At 49.1% G+C, this 17,843-nt stretch overlaps 1 protein-coding gene and 6 non-coding genes across 7 annotated transcripts in view; 1 reads left to right on the top strand and 6 right to left on the bottom strand.

Moving 5' to 3' along the window:
• Positions 1-1,096: 1,096 nt before the first annotated feature.
• On the bottom strand, positions 1,097-1,168 carry Trnag-ucc. Its single transcript has one exon. It is a non-coding gene; the product is annotated as a tRNA-Gly (tRNA).
• A 45-nt stretch (positions 1,169-1,213) lies between these two features.
• The window catches only part of LOC122379468 (TBC1 domain family member 31-like), a 28,851-nt gene continuing 12,221 nt past the window's right edge, over positions 1,214-17,843 (bottom strand). The window contains exons 12-19 of the mRNA XM_043361712.1: positions 11,936-12,108; positions 9,624-9,764; positions 6,903-7,082; positions 6,473-6,611; positions 2,752-2,954; positions 2,211-2,365; positions 1,689-1,924; positions 1,214-1,263 (exon numbers count right to left, since the gene is read on the bottom strand). Coding sequence (XP_043217647.1) covers positions 1,214-1,263; positions 1,689-1,924; positions 2,211-2,365; positions 2,752-2,954; positions 6,473-6,611; positions 6,903-7,082; positions 9,624-9,764; positions 11,936-12,108 — 1,277 coding nt within the window. The remainder of the gene's footprint in view (positions 1,264-1,688; positions 1,925-2,210; positions 2,366-2,751; positions 2,955-6,472; positions 6,612-6,902; positions 7,083-9,623; positions 9,765-11,935; positions 12,109-17,843) is intronic.
• On the bottom strand, positions 3,955-4,026 carry Trnap-cgg. Its single transcript has one exon. It is a non-coding gene; the product is annotated as a tRNA-Pro (tRNA).
• On the bottom strand, positions 5,369-5,440 carry Trnap-agg. The gene has a single exon. It is a non-coding gene; the product is annotated as a tRNA-Pro (tRNA).
• On the top strand, positions 6,354-6,425 carry Trnah-gug. Its single transcript has one exon. It is a non-coding gene; the product is annotated as a tRNA-His (tRNA).
• On the bottom strand, positions 7,861-7,932 carry Trnag-ucc. Its single transcript has one exon. It is a non-coding gene; the product is annotated as a tRNA-Gly (tRNA).
• On the bottom strand, positions 9,416-9,487 carry Trnah-gug. The gene has a single exon. It is a non-coding gene; the product is annotated as a tRNA-His (tRNA).

The raw sequence follows: 17,843 nt of genomic DNA, 5'->3' as shown, positions 1-17,843 counted from the left end.
GGCGGGGCATGCCAGGCTAAGCAGACAATGGGTCTACAATATAATGGAGGGGAAGGTACAACATCTAGCGACATTTTTCCTCTCTATTTTCAAACGTTGGCAGCAGGTAACCACAGGCCGCCCGGAGCAGTTGACACACGGACGTTAATCGCGACCTGAATCCTCGAATATATTGCTGGTTTAGTGCATTATTGCCTGTTTCAAGGTAATACGGGTAAATAGCGTAGCGTCAATCGTAGAGAGAAAAATCGCGAGTGTACAGTTGCTGGATGTGGAGAAATAACAGCTAACCGACCTGAGCGCCGCTTCTTCGCTGTTCAACGAGACCGTGCCAGGTAAGGGTAAATTTAAAATGATGATAGCTACATGAAAAGGATCTATAGAAAGTGAATGATAACCACTAATTATTTCAGCAAGACATTATTCAAAATATATCATTAATGCTGATTATTTAGAGACATATTTGTGTTATGAGGTTATCGGTGGAGCCAACAAAATTGTACGTGCATTTAGTAGTTAACGTGCATTTAGTTATTTGTTGGCTCCACCGATAACCTCATATCGTTTATGTTAAATGTTCACAAAATCAAATCCTTTCTTTGGTCTCGAATGGGCCACACTCGTTCACATTGTAAAAATCGTACTTTCCATTGAATGTTTACAAATACATTGATTGTAATGCTGAACCACAAGGCTGACGTAATTGACAATGAAAATGGTTGTAACTGGAACAATATGGCACTCATAGAGCTTTCGTGCATATATCATTGAAATCAGCAGAAACTGAGCAATCCAGCAATAGCAAAAAAGGCCGATATCTTTTAATTTCAAAACCCTGATACCTAATCCCTGTAAACAAAGCACCTTTTGGCTTTAGCCAATCAAGTTAACTATTGAGCTTTTAGATCTGAGTAGCACCCCTTTTTCGTATCAATGAATCATATAAAATGTAGGCTCCTGTCCTTCCTTTCAATCCCTCCGTGACATCTTAAAACGTCGAACCACATACGGGTACGTTAGGCCGGGATAAGACTATCGAAGGGAAATGAACTAAACACCATTTGATATGCTCTTGAATGTCAGTGAAAAAAAGGCTTACGATGGCCGGGAATCGAACCCGGGTCAACTGCTTGGAAGGCAGCTATGCTCACCACTATACCACCATCGCTCAGCGCATCCCCTGAGAGACTGGAACGCTGCCGGGTTGGTGACTTCAACGCTCCACTCGTAGAGTGAAAGCAAGAGACAGCTTGCATGCCGTAGCTGACAACGTAAGACATCCGCTGAGGTCGAGTTTGACGACCGAAGGCTGAAGCACAGGTGCCGTGTGCGCCGGCCTGCTCCTGCCCTGAGCCGCCCCTAAGCTCTGCTGTGGGATCCCTAAGCCGCCCCTGAGCTCTACTGTGGAGTGTGGGAGCCCTGAACCACCACGGCCCTGAGCTCTGCTGTGGGATCCCTGAGCCGCCCCCGAACACTCACCATTCGGACGCGTCGGGTGACCGCCGGCCGGACCAGTTCCGCTCTCTCCGCGCCTCGCTCCTGGCTGCTCTGCAGACTGCTCTTTCTCCTCAGCACCGGGCCCGCGCCGTCCGGCGTCTTCCTCCCCGCCGTCACGGTGGCGGCGGCGGCCAGCGGGCGGCGGGCGCGCGCGGCGGCCACCCTGGCGGCGGCGCGGGCGGCGGCGGCGCGCGCGCGCGGGTCGGCCGGCGGGCTGCGGGACAGCCGCCGCCGCGGCGGGCTCACGGGCGGCACGGTGGCGCGCGTGGGACTCAGACGGGCCGAGCCGGGCCGGGAGGCGGTCAAGGAGCCGGCCGACGGGCTGCCGTACGAGCTGGGCGGTGAGCGGGCCGTGCGCAGGGCGGAGCGAACCGGAGAGAGGCGCCGCGTCGAGCGGCCGCGCCACGGCGGCGACGTCGCCACGGAGCTGGGAAGAGCGGTGGAGAGAGCAGATTTACTAACAGTTCTACAACACTCGAAACATAATCAAGCAGGAGATAGAAAATGTATCCCATTTTCATCTAACTATTTCTGCGACTTTACGCCACTAACGCGATGCTTTCTTTCGTACAGATTGCCGGATAACACAACTAAGTCACAAATACCACCAAAGTACCAGAAGTCTGCCAACTTTCCTTACAAGTCTCTAAACCATCGCTACCCCGCTAACTAACCCCACCCCGCCCATCGCCCCACTCCCGGCGCTGGCCTACCGTCGACTGGCGGCCGACTCTGCCGGCCGGCGACTGGACGTGCGGCTGGTCACGGACCCCGCCGGACTGGGGGGCGAGGAACCGGTGCCGGCCGGACCGCCATACTCGAGCTCCTCCTCTCTCAGCTGCTGCGTGATCGTGTCCGACTCTTGGCGCTGTGAACGATTGGGGGACTGGGGTTAGACAGGGAGGGTGTGAGGGGCAGGGGGCCAGATTTGGGGGGGGGGGCCTGGGAATCGGCTCCTGACGCAATGGACACACAGGAAAGTGTGGGTTAGAAGAGGGGATTTGAGGGGTGGGGAACGGCGCATCGAGCATGTTAACAAATTGCCACCGAGCTCAGAGATAAACCTTTTCATTAAATACAAAGAGACAGCGGCCTTTCATACATAGACAAGCGTCATTAGGTCATGATGCAAAAGTAAACCTCAACGAGCGCTTTAATTAAAGCAGTGGTACAGCGCTGCCTTCTCACGAGCCGCCTTTCCGACACTTCGCTGCTGATCCACCCCACTGTTCCGGCCTGTCCCGCGGTAGATACCTTTTTCCGTATCTCGTCCTGCAGCCGTCCGATGAGCAGCTCCTTTTCGGTGGTCTGCCGGAGCAGCTCGCGCGACTTCTCCGAGTCGCGCTCTGCCCGGCCGCGCCGCTGGAGCGTCCGCTGCAGGGCCGCCAGACGACGCCGCTGCGACGCCAGTTTGGCCTCCGACTGGCGCAGCATTTCGCGGTGTGCCGCCTCGGCGTCTGGGAACCAGACGAGGTGGCTGTGACTGTGAGGACTGAGAGGATAGAGGCCTGAGACAGAGACAGACTGAGAGGACTGAGACAGAGGCAGACAGAGAGGACTGAGACAGAGACAGACTGAGACAGAGGACTGAGACAGAGACAGACTGAGACAGAGAACTGAGACAGAGACAGACAGAGAGGACTGAGACAGAGACAGACTGAGACAGAGGACTGAGGCAGAGACAGACTGAGACAGAGACAGACTGAGACAGAGGACTGAGACAGAGACAGACTGAGACAGAGACAGACTGAGACAGAGGACTGAGACAGAGAACTGAGAGGACTGAGGACAGACGAGGTGGCTGTGAGGACTGAGAGGACAGAGGACTGAGACAGAGACAGACAGAGAGGATTGAGACAGAGACAGACTGAGACAGAAGACTGAGACAGAGAACTGAGAGGACTGAGGACAGACGAGGTGGCTGTGGGGACTGAGAGCAGTGTCCAACCGAGACCAGACCCGCGGTCAGATTAGGTACCAAAACAAAGTGCAGGGAGGCAACCCATCGTACCGCATTATTACATCGGTTATGTTTTTGCATGCAGTAGCGGCGGAACACCTTAAATTAAGGGGGGAGGGGTACCGCCGACTTTTGGTCCCATTCTTTCCATGCAACGCCCATAGGGCTAATGTTAAAATGTCAAAATAAAAGGGGGCACGGTGCCCCGGTGCCCTCCCCGTTCCGCCGCCTATCTGCATGCAGGGCAAAGGCCCTAACGCACCTGGGTGATTATTTCATTTCATTCGTCTTTATCTTCAGGTATCGTGTCAGCCTCATTTGGCGCTCTAATCGTGAAGGGGGAGTGGGGACGCACCCACATCCCGAAGCGGCTGGGACGATTCTGCTCAAAGTTGGCACACCGTAGGAGACCGGTTTGGGATTACAGTTTACACTATACCTACCGGGGCCGGGGGAGCGGTTGCATTCGGCACCTGAGCTGGCGTGCGTTAAACATTGGGCTCGTCCGGGATTTGAACCCGGGACCTCTCGCACCCGAAGCGAGAATCATACCCCTAGACCAACGAGCCGCTGAGATGCATTCCAGTGTTATTTTTTAGCCCGGCGTTGAGGTCACTTTCACTAAGCGAGCGTCATCGCCGCGCAGGCTCCGCCTAGCCTGTTAGCGAGAAGCTGTGAGCAAACCGCGATCATTTATAATGGTTATTACATTGAGAGTACTGTCATCCGTCCGTGCCATCCACAGGACAAACCCATCCACAATCGCCTCACGCTCCTTTGCGGGCAGGCGGTCACCCCACCTGACAATCGGTGGATGAGGCCGGGTCCTCACCTGAGACCCGTAATTCCTCTCCGGGTGACCGATTGGGAGGCGGGGGAACTTTTCCAAGGGAACAATCCGGTCCCATGGGGACGGTCTCGCCTCAGCGGCTCACTGTCGGTGTCCCGCACAGCCTCAAGTCAACGCCGTTTCTAGCATCCCATGCCCTGCAATGGTCTTTTTAGGCCGAAAGAGCTTGCTCCCAACAAAACAAACAAAGAAACAAACAAACAAACAAACAAACAAGCAAACAAACAAACACACACACACACAAATGAACAAACAAACAAACAAACAAACAAACAAACAAACAAACAAACAAACAAACAAACAAACAAACAAACAAACAAACAAAAGGGAGCAGGTTCAACTGTCCCGCTCGATTAAATTACAGATGCATTAGGTTGGTAGCATTGGTATGCAGTACGATGGTTCTCAGAGGGCGGGCGGTGCCTTTGTACAGTGTGCGAGTGCCGCACTGCGCAATCACTAGCACAGTGCACTTTACTTCCTCAATCGTAGCAGCGGGTCTATTCTCTATTTCGCCTCGACCAGCCTGCCGGTTTTCGGCATACACCAGGTCAAACGTCAGCCTGCTACTATCTCAAGGTCACATCTCGCTGAGAATGATCCCTTCCCTGGTACTACACTGGGATCGTGGCGAAGTTGTAACAGGTTATGACAGTGTAGAGTTGACATGTGACGTCATAAGTCATTGACCTGACCTGGCCTGACCATGCGGTAGGTACTTGTCAGGACCTGGCTTGAATCAAAGGCCAGTGCGCTAAATCTCAGCTTTCGCCAAAATTTCTGTTTTCTATCTTTCAAGCGTTCCGACCAAACACGAAAAAACGACAAGAGATGTCCTGTCCCTCGGCAGGAGAAGGATGAACGATCAGATGAAATTTTAACGAAATAAAAATGGAATCAAGAGCACGCCGATTTATGCCTAAACAACACTGACGGATTCTCGTGAGTATTTGCCAACCAAAAGGAAGCGGTGCGTTCAAAATCTTTGAGATTATCGACGTCAACTTGCTTTCAGCGAATTTCCATAATATGATTTTGATCTAAATTTTGAGCCAAACACTGGGCTCGTCCGGGATTTGAACCCGGGACCTCTCGCACCCTAAGCGAGAATCATACCCCTAGACCAACGAGCCGCTGAGTGATGGCAAAATGCTCTCTTCGCGGCCGCAATGGGCCTACTTTCACCTCACTCGGCCGGGCGCACCTTGGACTGGGCGGACTACCTAATTGTGGCCAAGACCATCGCTTTAACAGCAAAGGTCACCTGGTACACTATGGCGGTCTAGCCCCGGTACTTATCAAACTTATTGCACAGGAGAACTCAACTCTAAGAGAGCTTTAGGCGTTCTCCGTCAGGTCCACGCTTTGAGCAGAACACTGATGAAAAAAAAAGAAATATATACCCACCTATCTGACCAGTCAATTTATTAGTTTCCACTTAATGTAGTTTATTACGAAGACATTGCTGGTGAAACGCCTTCTGGGGCGACACAGGAGCGAGCGCGAGGGTAAGTCCTGCACGTGCGGAAGAGCAAAGTGAAAACCCCAACTGACTTGTATGAACCAGTCCTAAACGACTTTTCAAATTTGAGAGGAACTGACCTAGCCGTTCATGAGACGTGGATGCGGTATCCTGCACGTTTCCACGTGCAAACGGGGTCCCAGCTGACTTTTCCCCGGCCGACACCCTATAACTAATCGGTCCCCAACGGTGCACCAAATGTGGGCGCCATTAGCCAGCCGTTCTAAAGATTGGAAGCAATCCCTGGAGGAAGTGGAGGCATCATATTGCTCTTACTGCTGTTACTGCTGCTTCCATTATCAATGCCCTTCGCGAACTGCAGAGCCCAGATTACAGGCAAAAAAAGACCTCACCTTTTGTTCCTACCGATGGAGTAAACTGACTACAAATATAATAAAAATAGGGTCGGACATTCCCTCTTTGCAGCTTAGATGGTAACTGGACAAGTCCTGACATCTTTCTTATAAAATTCATATTCAACATAACTAATTGTTCGCTGGAAAGTGTCTTATCCAGACTTCATCGCCGTGATAGTCTAGTGGTTAGGACCTCGAGTTGTGGCCGCGGTAACCCCGGTTCGAATCCGGGTCACGGCACGCTTCCCTTTGCCCAGTTCCCATTGGGGTAACCCTGTGAGGCCTACCTTTGAGGTAAGCCAGCTTGTCGGCCCACTGGCGCCGCTTGACGCGGTTGTCCTGCAGCTCCTTAGCCAGCTCCACGGCGGCTCCTCGCTCCTCCAGGAACGTCTGGTGCTCGCGACTGATCCTTTCCCGCTCCTCCAGCTGACGCCAGAGGTCAGAGGTCAGACGGGGTCAGAGGTTAGAGGTCAGACGGGGTCAGAGGAAAACCACAGAGTTCAAAGTCTGACAAGGACGACGATATTTTCTAGAGAGGAAGGCGGCAGAATCCCGATTCGTTTAGCTCAGTCCTCAAAAGAAAATTGCAAGGCATAAGTCAAGTGACAAAAACATACATACTGGCACAGATATGAAGCAAGTACTTCCCAAAGCAAAGCAATTGATGTTCATCGCCGACCAAACCACCCCACCACTCTGCTGTAATAAACCAAATACCTGATGGTTGACGATGAACGTCGGGTACTTGTTGAAGACGGGGTAGGCGTTGGGCCCGATCGGCTCGAACTTGTCCATGTAGTGGCGCGCGTGCAGCTCGTCGGGCGTGTTCTCGTGCACGGAGTACGCCCGTCGCATCACGTGGCGCACGCTTACCACGTTCTGGTTACGGAAGTAGTACTGCCAGTGGGGCGAGAGGTGGGGTGGGATGAATTAATCACAGCCCAGCAGCTGTCCTGTTTATATTTATATTGTTTATTTATTAGCCTACTCTTGAAAAATCATAGGCATTTGATTTAACGAACGGCTGCCGTAACTGGTTGCGATTGAAGGTCAAAGGCGCATTTATGACAAGTGACAACCCTGTTGACCATTTACTTGGTTTCTTACATTCAAACTAATATCGCCGCGGCGTATTTGTAAATATTTTTGACAAGTCTCCGGACGTTGCTTCATGTGCAAACCATTCCCCGGCACGGTGGGTTCAGACGCCCACCTAAGAAAGCGTCTCGCAATTCCAAAACGGCGTGGTAAAACCGTGTCAAGCAGCTTAGATGCAAACATTATTCAAATCAGAACCTATTCATGACAAAATATTGCAAGATTATACTTCGATGAGATCTTATCACACTGACAAGACTAGCGTTCAGGACACCGGAATGTGGACGCGACAGCCCCAGCTCGAATCCGGGTCACGGCGGTGTTCGTTTAGACGCTCACCGAGATGAGCTGCCAGATTTGGGCCCACGGGCTCTAAGCAGCACTGTATTTGCGGCACCAGCGTCGCATCGCGATAACTCAGTGGTGGGGTTAAGTGGGTTTTCTAAAGCTAGTGCCCACGGACCTTCCACACGCAGGGCTTTTGGAGCCGAGACATTTGTACAGATATCATACGGTGCCTCTTGCACTTTATCACGAATTTTACAACCCCTATTTACATCTATTTTGGGAAAAAGGCTGCGATGGCCGGGAATCGAACCCGGGTCAACTGCTTGGAAGGCAGCTATGCTCACCACTATACCACCATCGCTAATACGCGATCTGGTTCTGAGGGCAGGCAATCAGGCCGATTCATTTCGTGAGTCATGAACTCAAGGTAAGCAAAATAAAACGTGTCTCGAAACAGCCTCAAGAAATTTCGTTTAACCATTTGGTGTGTTGTCAATGACCCGGCCTAACCGATCCACAAAAAAAAACTCATTATTACATGGCTCCTGTGTTAATTTGGCATGAGATATTTTTTACTATTGCCCGGCATCAGGTTACTGACCTTTCAGTGTCAGGTTACTGACCTTTCTGAAGGTGAGAAGCGGTTGCCATGTCAACGGTCAATAGTAAGTTGCTCGCGCAGTGGTGTTTGAACAAAATTCAAATGTCGTAATTTTATCGTCGTTTTCTCAGACTGTTCAGTTTGATTTCGTGATTGGCTAGTCAAGTCATCTAGAACTGGGCCGTCATTTGAACATGTCCGTTCAAATGCCCCGATTTAATTTGTTGGAGCCGCATGAATTGGATGAGCTATTTTCATCGCGCAGGGCTCCGGGCACTAAAAAGGTGATTAAATCAGCAGAAGACGTCTTCATTGAGTTCTTACAAGTAAAAGGCATATCTGTTGAAAGCTGCATGCACAGCAACGATGTCCTGGACAACGCTGTGAAGGAGTTCTTCATTACTGTAAAACGCAAGGACGGCGAACGCTACAAATCGAAGTCTCCACACTCTCAAGTACGGCGTGAAACAGAAAATAGAAACAGAAAACAGAAAACAACTAAGTGTGTGCCGTAGACATGTGACGTGGCTATGATTGTATATCCAATACATTCAATTGTACCATGATATTTGTGTTTGGATATTTTTTATTACGGGATGAATGAGTAGGTACTAAGTAAAGATTCCGAGAGTTGGCCATGTAATAAAACGAATACTGCATGGGGGAGCGGGCAATAGCAAAAATATTGCCCTCTGTAACGTCACTGTCGCCCTCGGGTGAAGACCTCCACAAGTGCTATTGCCCTCGGCTTCGCCTCGGGCAATAGCACTTGTTTCGGTCTTCACCCTCGGGCGACAGTGACGTCACATCGGGCAATATTTTTTGCTATTGCCCGCTCCCCCATGCAGTATTCGTATACTTTACCACAGAAATGGCCGTCTAGAATTCGGTAGGTGATAAGGTATTACGAGTAAAACAACCTGCGGTTACTCCTTTGTAAACATGTTTCCTATTCCTTAGATGATATATAAAAATACAACTACATAAAAATAATCAGGGAACACAGGTTAAAACTACACCTTTTTGCACTCAAAATAGGCATCTTTTCATTCAATTTCGGCGAATTGCATTCAATTTTAGCGATCTCTCTATTCGAAACAAATGAGAGATCGCTAAAATTGAATGCAATTCGCCGAAATTGAATGAAAAGATGCCTATTTTGAGTGCAAAAAGGTGTATTGCAGCTTGTGAGGACAGCAGAGAAACAATTGTGCCATTTGTTTCCAGCAGGCGAAAACGGTACTGCCGTGACCCGGATTCGAACCGGGGTTATCGCGGCCACAACGCGAGGTCCTAACCACTAGACTATCACGGCGGAGACCTCCACTGCTCTTTGAATGGCTCCATAAGCAAAATGTATAAAAGTAACCCCACAAACCCTCCCCATATTTTGTAGCAAGTTTTTGGACGCTTTTAGATACGCTAGGTAGCGAGAGTGATGGAATACTTACGGTGACATCGTCGGCCGACTTGCAGCGAGTGATGGCCGCCTGGGAGACGACGTTGTAGGCCACGACAACAGCCAGCATGAAGGACGGGTGGTTGGAGAGGATGTGGTCCCACGCCACCAGCCAGTCGTTCTGCGTAAACACCTGCCGTGGAGCGGGGCAAGAGCGCATTAGAAAAATGAAAGAAGAGACACGACACGATGCAGGACAATACAGGGTATAATGATAGACACAATTTAAAAAACGGTGTGGGAATAAGTAAATGGAGACAAACCATCGAAATTCCCTGATGATGACGGGCCAGTAATGCATGCCTAATAGGTAACGTCAGGGCAAGGCTATATAAACCAGGTAGAACGTTCCCGACGAAAAAGTGCTGACAAGCGATAATTAGTAGCCGCGACCCTCACTTGTTCAAAACTATATCCGCAAGCAGCATTTACAGGCTAGCGGAAATCGACCAATCGGCGTTCGGCAATACTCGACGCTGATTGGCCCGATGCTCGTGACGAAATTGCGGGGGACTGTAGCTATTCCCCTATGGCGTTTAATAGACTTACGGCTTTTGAAGGTGATTTATACCAGTTTTTGTTGGTTTTGAGGCCATTTTTGAGCTTGGATATTCTTTCTGTGACTTTTGACTGTGTAATAACGACATTTAATCATAACATTTCTATTTACTACCGGTGTCACATCGGCCAAAAAGACCGTAAGTACATGGGATAGACGGACCACTGCTGATGGGGCCACACATGCCGGCGTGTGGTCATCGGAGGTCCATGAGGGCTCGACATAGGCCCTTCATGGGTCGGTATAGGCCCGGTGGGTCCAGTGCAAGCCTATCAGGGGCCGGTGCTGACCCAACAGGGCCCAGTGGCATATAATGTAAGGCTGTCTAAGGACGTTGAGGGCTCATGGGGACCATATAGGACCAATAGGGACTACAAAAGTCAATCAGGGGCCATTTAGGCCAATAAAGGCACTTCAGGGGACTTGAAAAGGTCATTCAAGAGCTGCGGTGGGCCCATGAGGGGACGGCACTGGTCCAGCAGGTGCAGTCAGGGGATGTTGTACGGGTTTCTCAGTGGCCCATTTGGGCATATCAGTGACCAATTTGGACCCAGCAGGGGGCTTTGTAGACCTATCAGGGGCTGGTGATGGTTCATCAGGGGCCAGCGTTATAGTCCATCGGGGCACGGCATATGCCCATCAGAGGTAATTGCGAGCCCACGCTGAACAATGATGGCCCTTCAACGGCCCCTAATGGATCTACATTGACCCATGGGCCATAATGTGTCATGTATGCCCCTATGACAGGCCTACTCAGACCCCTGATGGACATTCCCGGCGTCTAATGACCCTATACTGAATGCTGATGGGGCTCTAAGTTTCTCCAATAACCCTTCGTCAACCCATTATTACCATACGCTGGCACTAGGGGCCCCACATCAGCCGCAGGGCAGTCCGTGCCATGACAGCATGTCTTTTCGGCCGATATTACATCGGTAATATTTATTAAAATCATGATTTTATGGTGTCATTATATAGCTAACAGTCATAAGAAATATATTTCAACTCGAAAACAGCTCCAAACAGCATATAATTTTAAAGAACCCCCTCCGAAATCCAAAAGCCTATTCGGGTCCATAGAGAATAACTGCGGTCCCCCACAATTTCGTCACGAGCGTCGGACCAATCAGCGTCGAGTACGGCCGAGCGCTGATTGGTGAATTTTCCGCTAGCGTGTAAGTACTGCTCGCGGAACAAGAGTTCGTCGACAATCCTCCACAAACGTCTGTCACCATTTTTCGTAATGCTAAACAGCCGGAGCGTACCCCCCTGCGTCAGGGTGAACTGGGGTCAGCTATACCTCCAGTAAAAAATCGCCGGCTGCCGGTATTTGAAATATTTTGGTTTTCCACAAAGCAGTCAAGTGAAAAAGAACCGCTAATATGAAAATATCACGTCTGAGGCTGGCGGATATTTTTTCACATCAACGACTTTTTCCTCTAGTCTGCGAAACTCGGGGGCGACATGAATGCCCCCCCCCCCCTAAAAAAATAGCCGCAGACGGCGATTTGTTCTTTTAGTAAAAGTGGCCTCTGATAAAAGACCTCTCCAAAACCATCGAATTCAATGTTCGTCTTACTTCAGACAGTGAATGTCATAGAATCCTGAACAGCACTGTGTTACAGAACGAACAGCATGCACCCAGACATCGATGAAACACCACACAATCAAGATACCTTTCTTGCCTACAAAGACCACAGCTGGCCACCACACAGCTTCAGTGAGTTTACTCCCCGACTTATCACCTCTGAGAAGGCGGTCTCGAGCAGCGGCCAGCCGTACACGTGCGCCGTCACGCCCAGCTTCATGTAGTGTTTGAGCAGCTCGGGACAGTGGTGCGCCAGCATGTTCTCCACGAGACCCAGCACAGAGATGGGCGGGTACGGGAAGAACTCGAACCAGCGCTGACACCAGTTCACTGCACCAACAGAAAATGAATATAAAAAAATGACGCGCTGACACTAGTTCACTGTGGAAAAGAAAATGAATATAAAAAATGACGCAAGAGCCAGTCCAGATATTCTGGCTGGGGTGGTCGGGGTAGTTGCCAATCGATAGTACCTACTTCTAGTTCTGGCGGACCATTTATAATCGATTAATGGACACATCGACTGTTATTATGTCTGCTTCTTTTACGGTGATAAATACAGTTACAGAATATTTACCTTAAGTATATACCTTAAGTATTTACCTTAAGTAAAGGTCATTAGATACCCTTTCGAGTAATAAGACCCTTTACTCAAGAGGCGCCTCCTCCTCTTCTGATGAAGACGAGTTTTTTTTTCCAACATTTATTGACAATTCATACAAATATGACACAGGTGTATAATAATCGAGGGCTCTCAAGCCCAACAAGGACAGTCGCTGTCGTGGCTTCTGACACGAAACAGCCGGTTTCCCGTCTATGCCAACGAGCGCCCCAGGTTGAGACGTTTAAACCCGCAAACGCCCGATATGCACCGACACAATAGGGCTTTCAAAACCCCCACAACTTGCGAGTAATTTGGCAAGCGTACACGCTGGCATACAATGCTGGCAATATACACAAATCGGACGCCACATTTCAACTGCATTTTAACTATAGGCGGCGGCCGAGCTATATAAATAGAGCTCGCCACCACCACGCGACGTGGTGTGGCCCGCCTGGTCAAGCCGCCCCGGTGTCTTTTCATGGACTAAAGAAACGCGGCGGGCCATCAGCCACCGCCCGCGCCGCCCGGCGAAGGGGTATCGCGGGCGGCGCCCCCTATCCACCGGCCGGGCGTGCGAGCCGTCGACTTGTAGGGCCGGCGCCCCGCACGCCCGGCCGGCCGACCGGCCCCAGTCGAAGAGGCCGGTCCCGGGTTGGCCCGGATGGGTCTTGGGAGCGGTGGCTGATTTTTTTTATTAACAGACACACAAACCAACAGCAGCAGCAGCACGTACGCAAGCGCACTTAATGATGCTCAAACCGGTGAGGCCGGTCACAACGGCGCCCACGGCGACAGCGAGCAGCGGCAGCGGCAGCGGCGCGACGGCAGCAGCGACAGAGTATCCTATGTATAGGGTAAGTAAGACATCGAAGACCGAGGAGCCCGACGCGCGGAAACGGCGCTCACCACGTCGCCCGCCGGCCACGCCCCCCGCCGGAACCAGCCCCCGCCACCGGCAGCGCCAGCAGAGGCCCGCACCGCCCGCGCACGCCACCGCGCGAGCTCGCCGGTCCGCCGGTCCCCGCCCGCGCCGGCAGGGCCGCCAACGGGCCACGCCCCGCCAGCCAGAGCACTGATTACCGTGATAAGAGCCATTGTACCTACAAATCGGGCAATTGGCGGCGCGCCTCGTCCGGCCCCGGCCCGCCGGCAGCTGCGTGCGCTGCGCATCTCCTTACGCACAACTTGGCAATGGATGGTAAGCTTGTGACTACACGAGCTGACTACTCGTGTTGTAAAATGTTTTTCAATGCCCCCCATTTCGATTCAAACACCCTTATTTTGTTGACGTGTCTAGCTGTTATTATTTCAGTTTCAGCTTCGCGCTTTAATTTATATTTAAAATGTACTACGTTTGGAATAGCTTCCTTCGATCGTGCTTCGCATATTACTTGTTTCATCAAGGTTAAAATGAGTACTTCAATTGGGTTTAGGTTTTGTACGAAAAATATTGTTTTTGGAGTTATTTGAAGTGCAAATTGGTGTGTAGATTGTAAGAATACTTTTATGTCGGTAATGAAACTCTGAACTTCGGTACAGGACCAAAACATGTGCGCTAAAGTTTCTGCGTGTCTGTGACAAAACGTACATTTATCATCGTCTTTCACATTGATGATATTCAGAAATTTGTTTGTAGTGAGAAATCTGTTAACTATTCGGTAATGTAGCATAATGAGTCGTGTTGAATGTGTGGCGTTCATTACAGCCACTGTGCTATCCTCTGCAAAGTGTCCAATATCTGTCATCCATTTCTGTCTTAGACGCTCATCCGCATTCTTTGTTTCGGCTTTCTTTGATTGTATTGCCATCTGATATGCATAGCGTGAGAACTTCGCATGATTCATAACGAGATTTAATCTCGTTGGTATTATTGGTTTCGGTATGTCGTCGAAAGATTGACGTCTCACACATTCAGGTAAACTTCTCACGAGGCTTGAATAGCACAGAATGGTCATTCTTATTCCAAACCTATCTTGCACCGCTTCCCTCGTCATTATCCGCCCAGTTTGTTCGTCAATCAAATCTGCTATGAACCTAAGTCCTTTTTCGTTCCAATTTTTCACGATAGAACAGCTATATTTCGAATAGTCCGAGAACCATAGGCTCTCATTTAGTATACCGACATCGTCTGGGCTATAGTCTATGCTAAAGCGGCTGTACGCTTCCAAAACATCCTGCCAGAATGGATTGTTTATTTTGGAGCGGATCCTTAATAACTTTTTGCTTCCAAATTGAGGAATGCTTTCAACACATGGTAGGCTTCATTCTCAGCTAGTCTTACCCACGAAGCTTTAGATTCCCTTAACCTCTTAAGCCATGTCAATTTAAGGCTTTGGACGAAAGCTTTAATATCGATCATTTGCAATCCACCTGCAGCGTAACTTTGCATCGTTTTGGCTCTTTTTATAGGATCCCTTCCCCCATTCCACACAAAAGAAAAGAAAATGCGTTCTAGCTTTTTGAGTATGAATTGTGAAGGATTAGGCAGAACAGTTAATAAGTGAACTAGCTTCGACAACAATAAAGACTTAATCACAGTTATTTTTCCCAGTTGAGTAAGATTTCGCCTCCGCCATTGCGCTATTTCTTTGTTAATCTGAGCGATTTTTGGTTCCAAGTTCGTTTCAGTTATTCCCTTATTGTTGTTAGAGAAAGTTATTCCTAAAATCTTTATTTGACTAACCCATTTACAGCCGAAGTTCTCAGACTCGTATCGCCGAGGGTCTACCCCGAGAGGAAGACATGCTGTTTTTTCTATGTTGAGTTTTAGGCCAGAGAAATTTGAAAATGTTTCTAATTCTGATAGTGCTCCTCGTATTGAACTTGCCTCACCGTCAAGAAATAATACCGTGTCGTCCGCATATTGCATGATTTTTACTTCGCTATCAGGAGAGAGCTGGATACCAGATAGTATCCGAGATTGTTTGATTTGATTTGCTAGAACATTAACAGCCAAATTGAATAGGTATCCTGATACCGGATCCCCTTGACGTATACCGCACTTCAGATATATCTTTTCTCCCAAGAAACCGTTTAACAGTATTCTTGAGAAATTTTCGTCACTCATATATGTTCGTTAACATGGCTCTGAAATTTGCTCGAGTTGATGCACTTGATGAAGACGAGTTGGCTGCCATGCTTGTTGTCGCCATAAAATGACGACCACTGTTGTTAGTGACAGTAGCTACTGTTGTTCATACGATGAGTAGCCACTCTTGAGCATTAGTAGGAGAAGTTGTAGTTAAACTTGTCGGGGTGGTCCTTCCATTCTTTCCCAAGTCTGAACTTAAAAACATCGACATTTGGTGCTTCAATAGTGTTCCTAGACAGCTTGTTCCACGCCCGAGTCACTCGTGCCGCGAAGAAGGCTTTCCTAGGTCCCAACTGATGCTGAACCTGCAGCTTTTGACCATGACTTCGGGTGGTACGGCTAAGAGAGTTCTTGAACATGCTGTTGCGACAACACGAGCACTCTCTTTGGTAGTTCACCGTGTCGAAGCCTTTTAAGATTTTGAATGTCTCGATAATATCTGATCTTTGCCTTCGGAATTCAAGGGTAGGCAAATTGAGGCTTCTGAGACGATCTGAGTATGATAGGTGAGACAGCCCCTTCACCAGTCTCGTTGCCCGCCGTTGCACCTGCTCGAGTGCGTCTTTATCCTTCTTAAATTTGGGGCTCCATATAACAGCGGCATACTCAAGATGGGGTCTCACGATGCTCTTGTACAAAGCTTGAAAGACATCACTGTCAATGTTTGCAAAGGTATGTTTGATGACTCCGAGAATTCTATTGGCCTTGTTAACCTGGTTCATGACATGTTTTGAGAATGATAGTTTCTTGTCAATAGTAACTCCTAGGTCTTTTTCTTCACTGACTGCTTCCAGAGTGTGATTGTCTCCATCTATAGTAGTCATAGTATAATCTTTTTCAGGATTAGTTGATCCTAGATGCATGACCTTGCACTTCAGTGGATGGAATAGCATCTGCATTGTTCTTGCCCAATCCTGTATAGAGTTTATGTCCTCTTGTACGCCATTTGAATCATCAGACTCGTTGACGACTTGATAGACTTTCGTATCGTCGGCAAACATGGAAATGAAACAATTTAACAGGTCGGGAATGTCACAAACAAACATAGAGAACAAGAGAGGTCCGAGGACTGAGCCCTGTGGCACCCCGCTCGTTACATTCCCCCAATCTGAAAGCGATCCATTTACTTTCACCCTCTGCTGTCTGCCAGTGAGGAAGCTCCTTATCCATCGGCATGTTACGCCATCGACTCCCAGAGCCTTGACCTGGGCCAGAAGCCGTTCATGGGGCACAGTGTCGAAGGCTTTGGCATAGTCTAAAAATACAACATCCACAGGTAACTTGTGACTAAGCGCTTCTGTCCAAACATCAAGTGCTTCCAGTAGGTTTGTGACCGTGGATTTTCCCGTGATGAAGCCATGCTGTTGATGAGCGATAAAGTTATTTGTCTTCAGGTTAGTAATGATGTCTTCGCCAATTATCCTCTCCAAAAGCTTACATAGTATTGATGTCAATGAAACTGGTCGGTAATTTGCAGGATCACTTTTGTCACCCTTCTTAAAGATCGGTGTGACGATCGCCAGCTTCCACTGCAGGGGAATTTCCCCAGTTTCAACGCTTTTTCTAAATAATGCCGTGATAGGTGGCGCAAGCTGGTCCGCAAGTTCCTGTAATACACGAGGGTGTAACTTGTCCGGGCCTGGTGATTTATCGACCTTAAGTGTCTTCAACATGGCATTAACTCTCTGAACAGTTATTGTAACTTCCATCTCTGACTCCAAGGGCTTCGATGCTATTGTTGGAATTGATGATACGTCCTCCTTTGTAAACACGCTCGCGTATTGCTGGTTCAATATGTCAGCTTTGTGCTTGTCATTACTCGTGAGTTCTCCATTAGCACTGCGTAAGTCAGATACACCGCATCTCGACTTCCTACGGCGGTTGACGTAGTTCCAAAACACTTTATGGTTACCTTTTACTTCTTTAGCCAGTTTCGACTCAAATTCTCGCCTTGCTTTCCTTGTCGCGTGAGTAGCTTCATTTCTTGCCTTAACATAGCTCTGGTAATCAGAAACATCTTTAGTGTTCAAAAAACGAATCCAGGCGTGCTGTTTCTTCTTCACCATCCTCAGAGCATTTCGATTCATCCAGAGGGGATATCCCCTTTTCGATTTTTTGTTAGGATCAACCTTGGGCACATGCTCTTCTATCAGATCCGCGATCGTTTGTTCAAGTTTATCTGCCATCTCCTGCACAGATTTACCTTCAAACAATCCTTGCCAATCCATGTTAAGTGCTTCCCCCATATCTTCATAATTGGCTTTATGGTAGTTCAGCACCGCACTCTTTCTCGCTGGAGCCTTTGGTGCAAACGACATAACAAATGAGATGCTGACATGGTCGCTTGCTCCAACCGGGTCACCAATGCTG

Source organism: Amphibalanus amphitrite, unplaced genomic scaffold, assembly GCF_019059575.1.
Source record: "Amphibalanus amphitrite isolate SeventyFive unplaced genomic scaffold, NRLGWU_Aamphi_draft 000078F_arrow, whole genome shotgun sequence".
Classification (NCBI taxonomy): Eukaryota; Metazoa; Arthropoda; class Thecostraca; order Balanomorpha; family Balanidae; genus Amphibalanus; species Amphibalanus amphitrite.
This window is presented reverse-complemented; position numbering and strand designations above follow the sequence as displayed.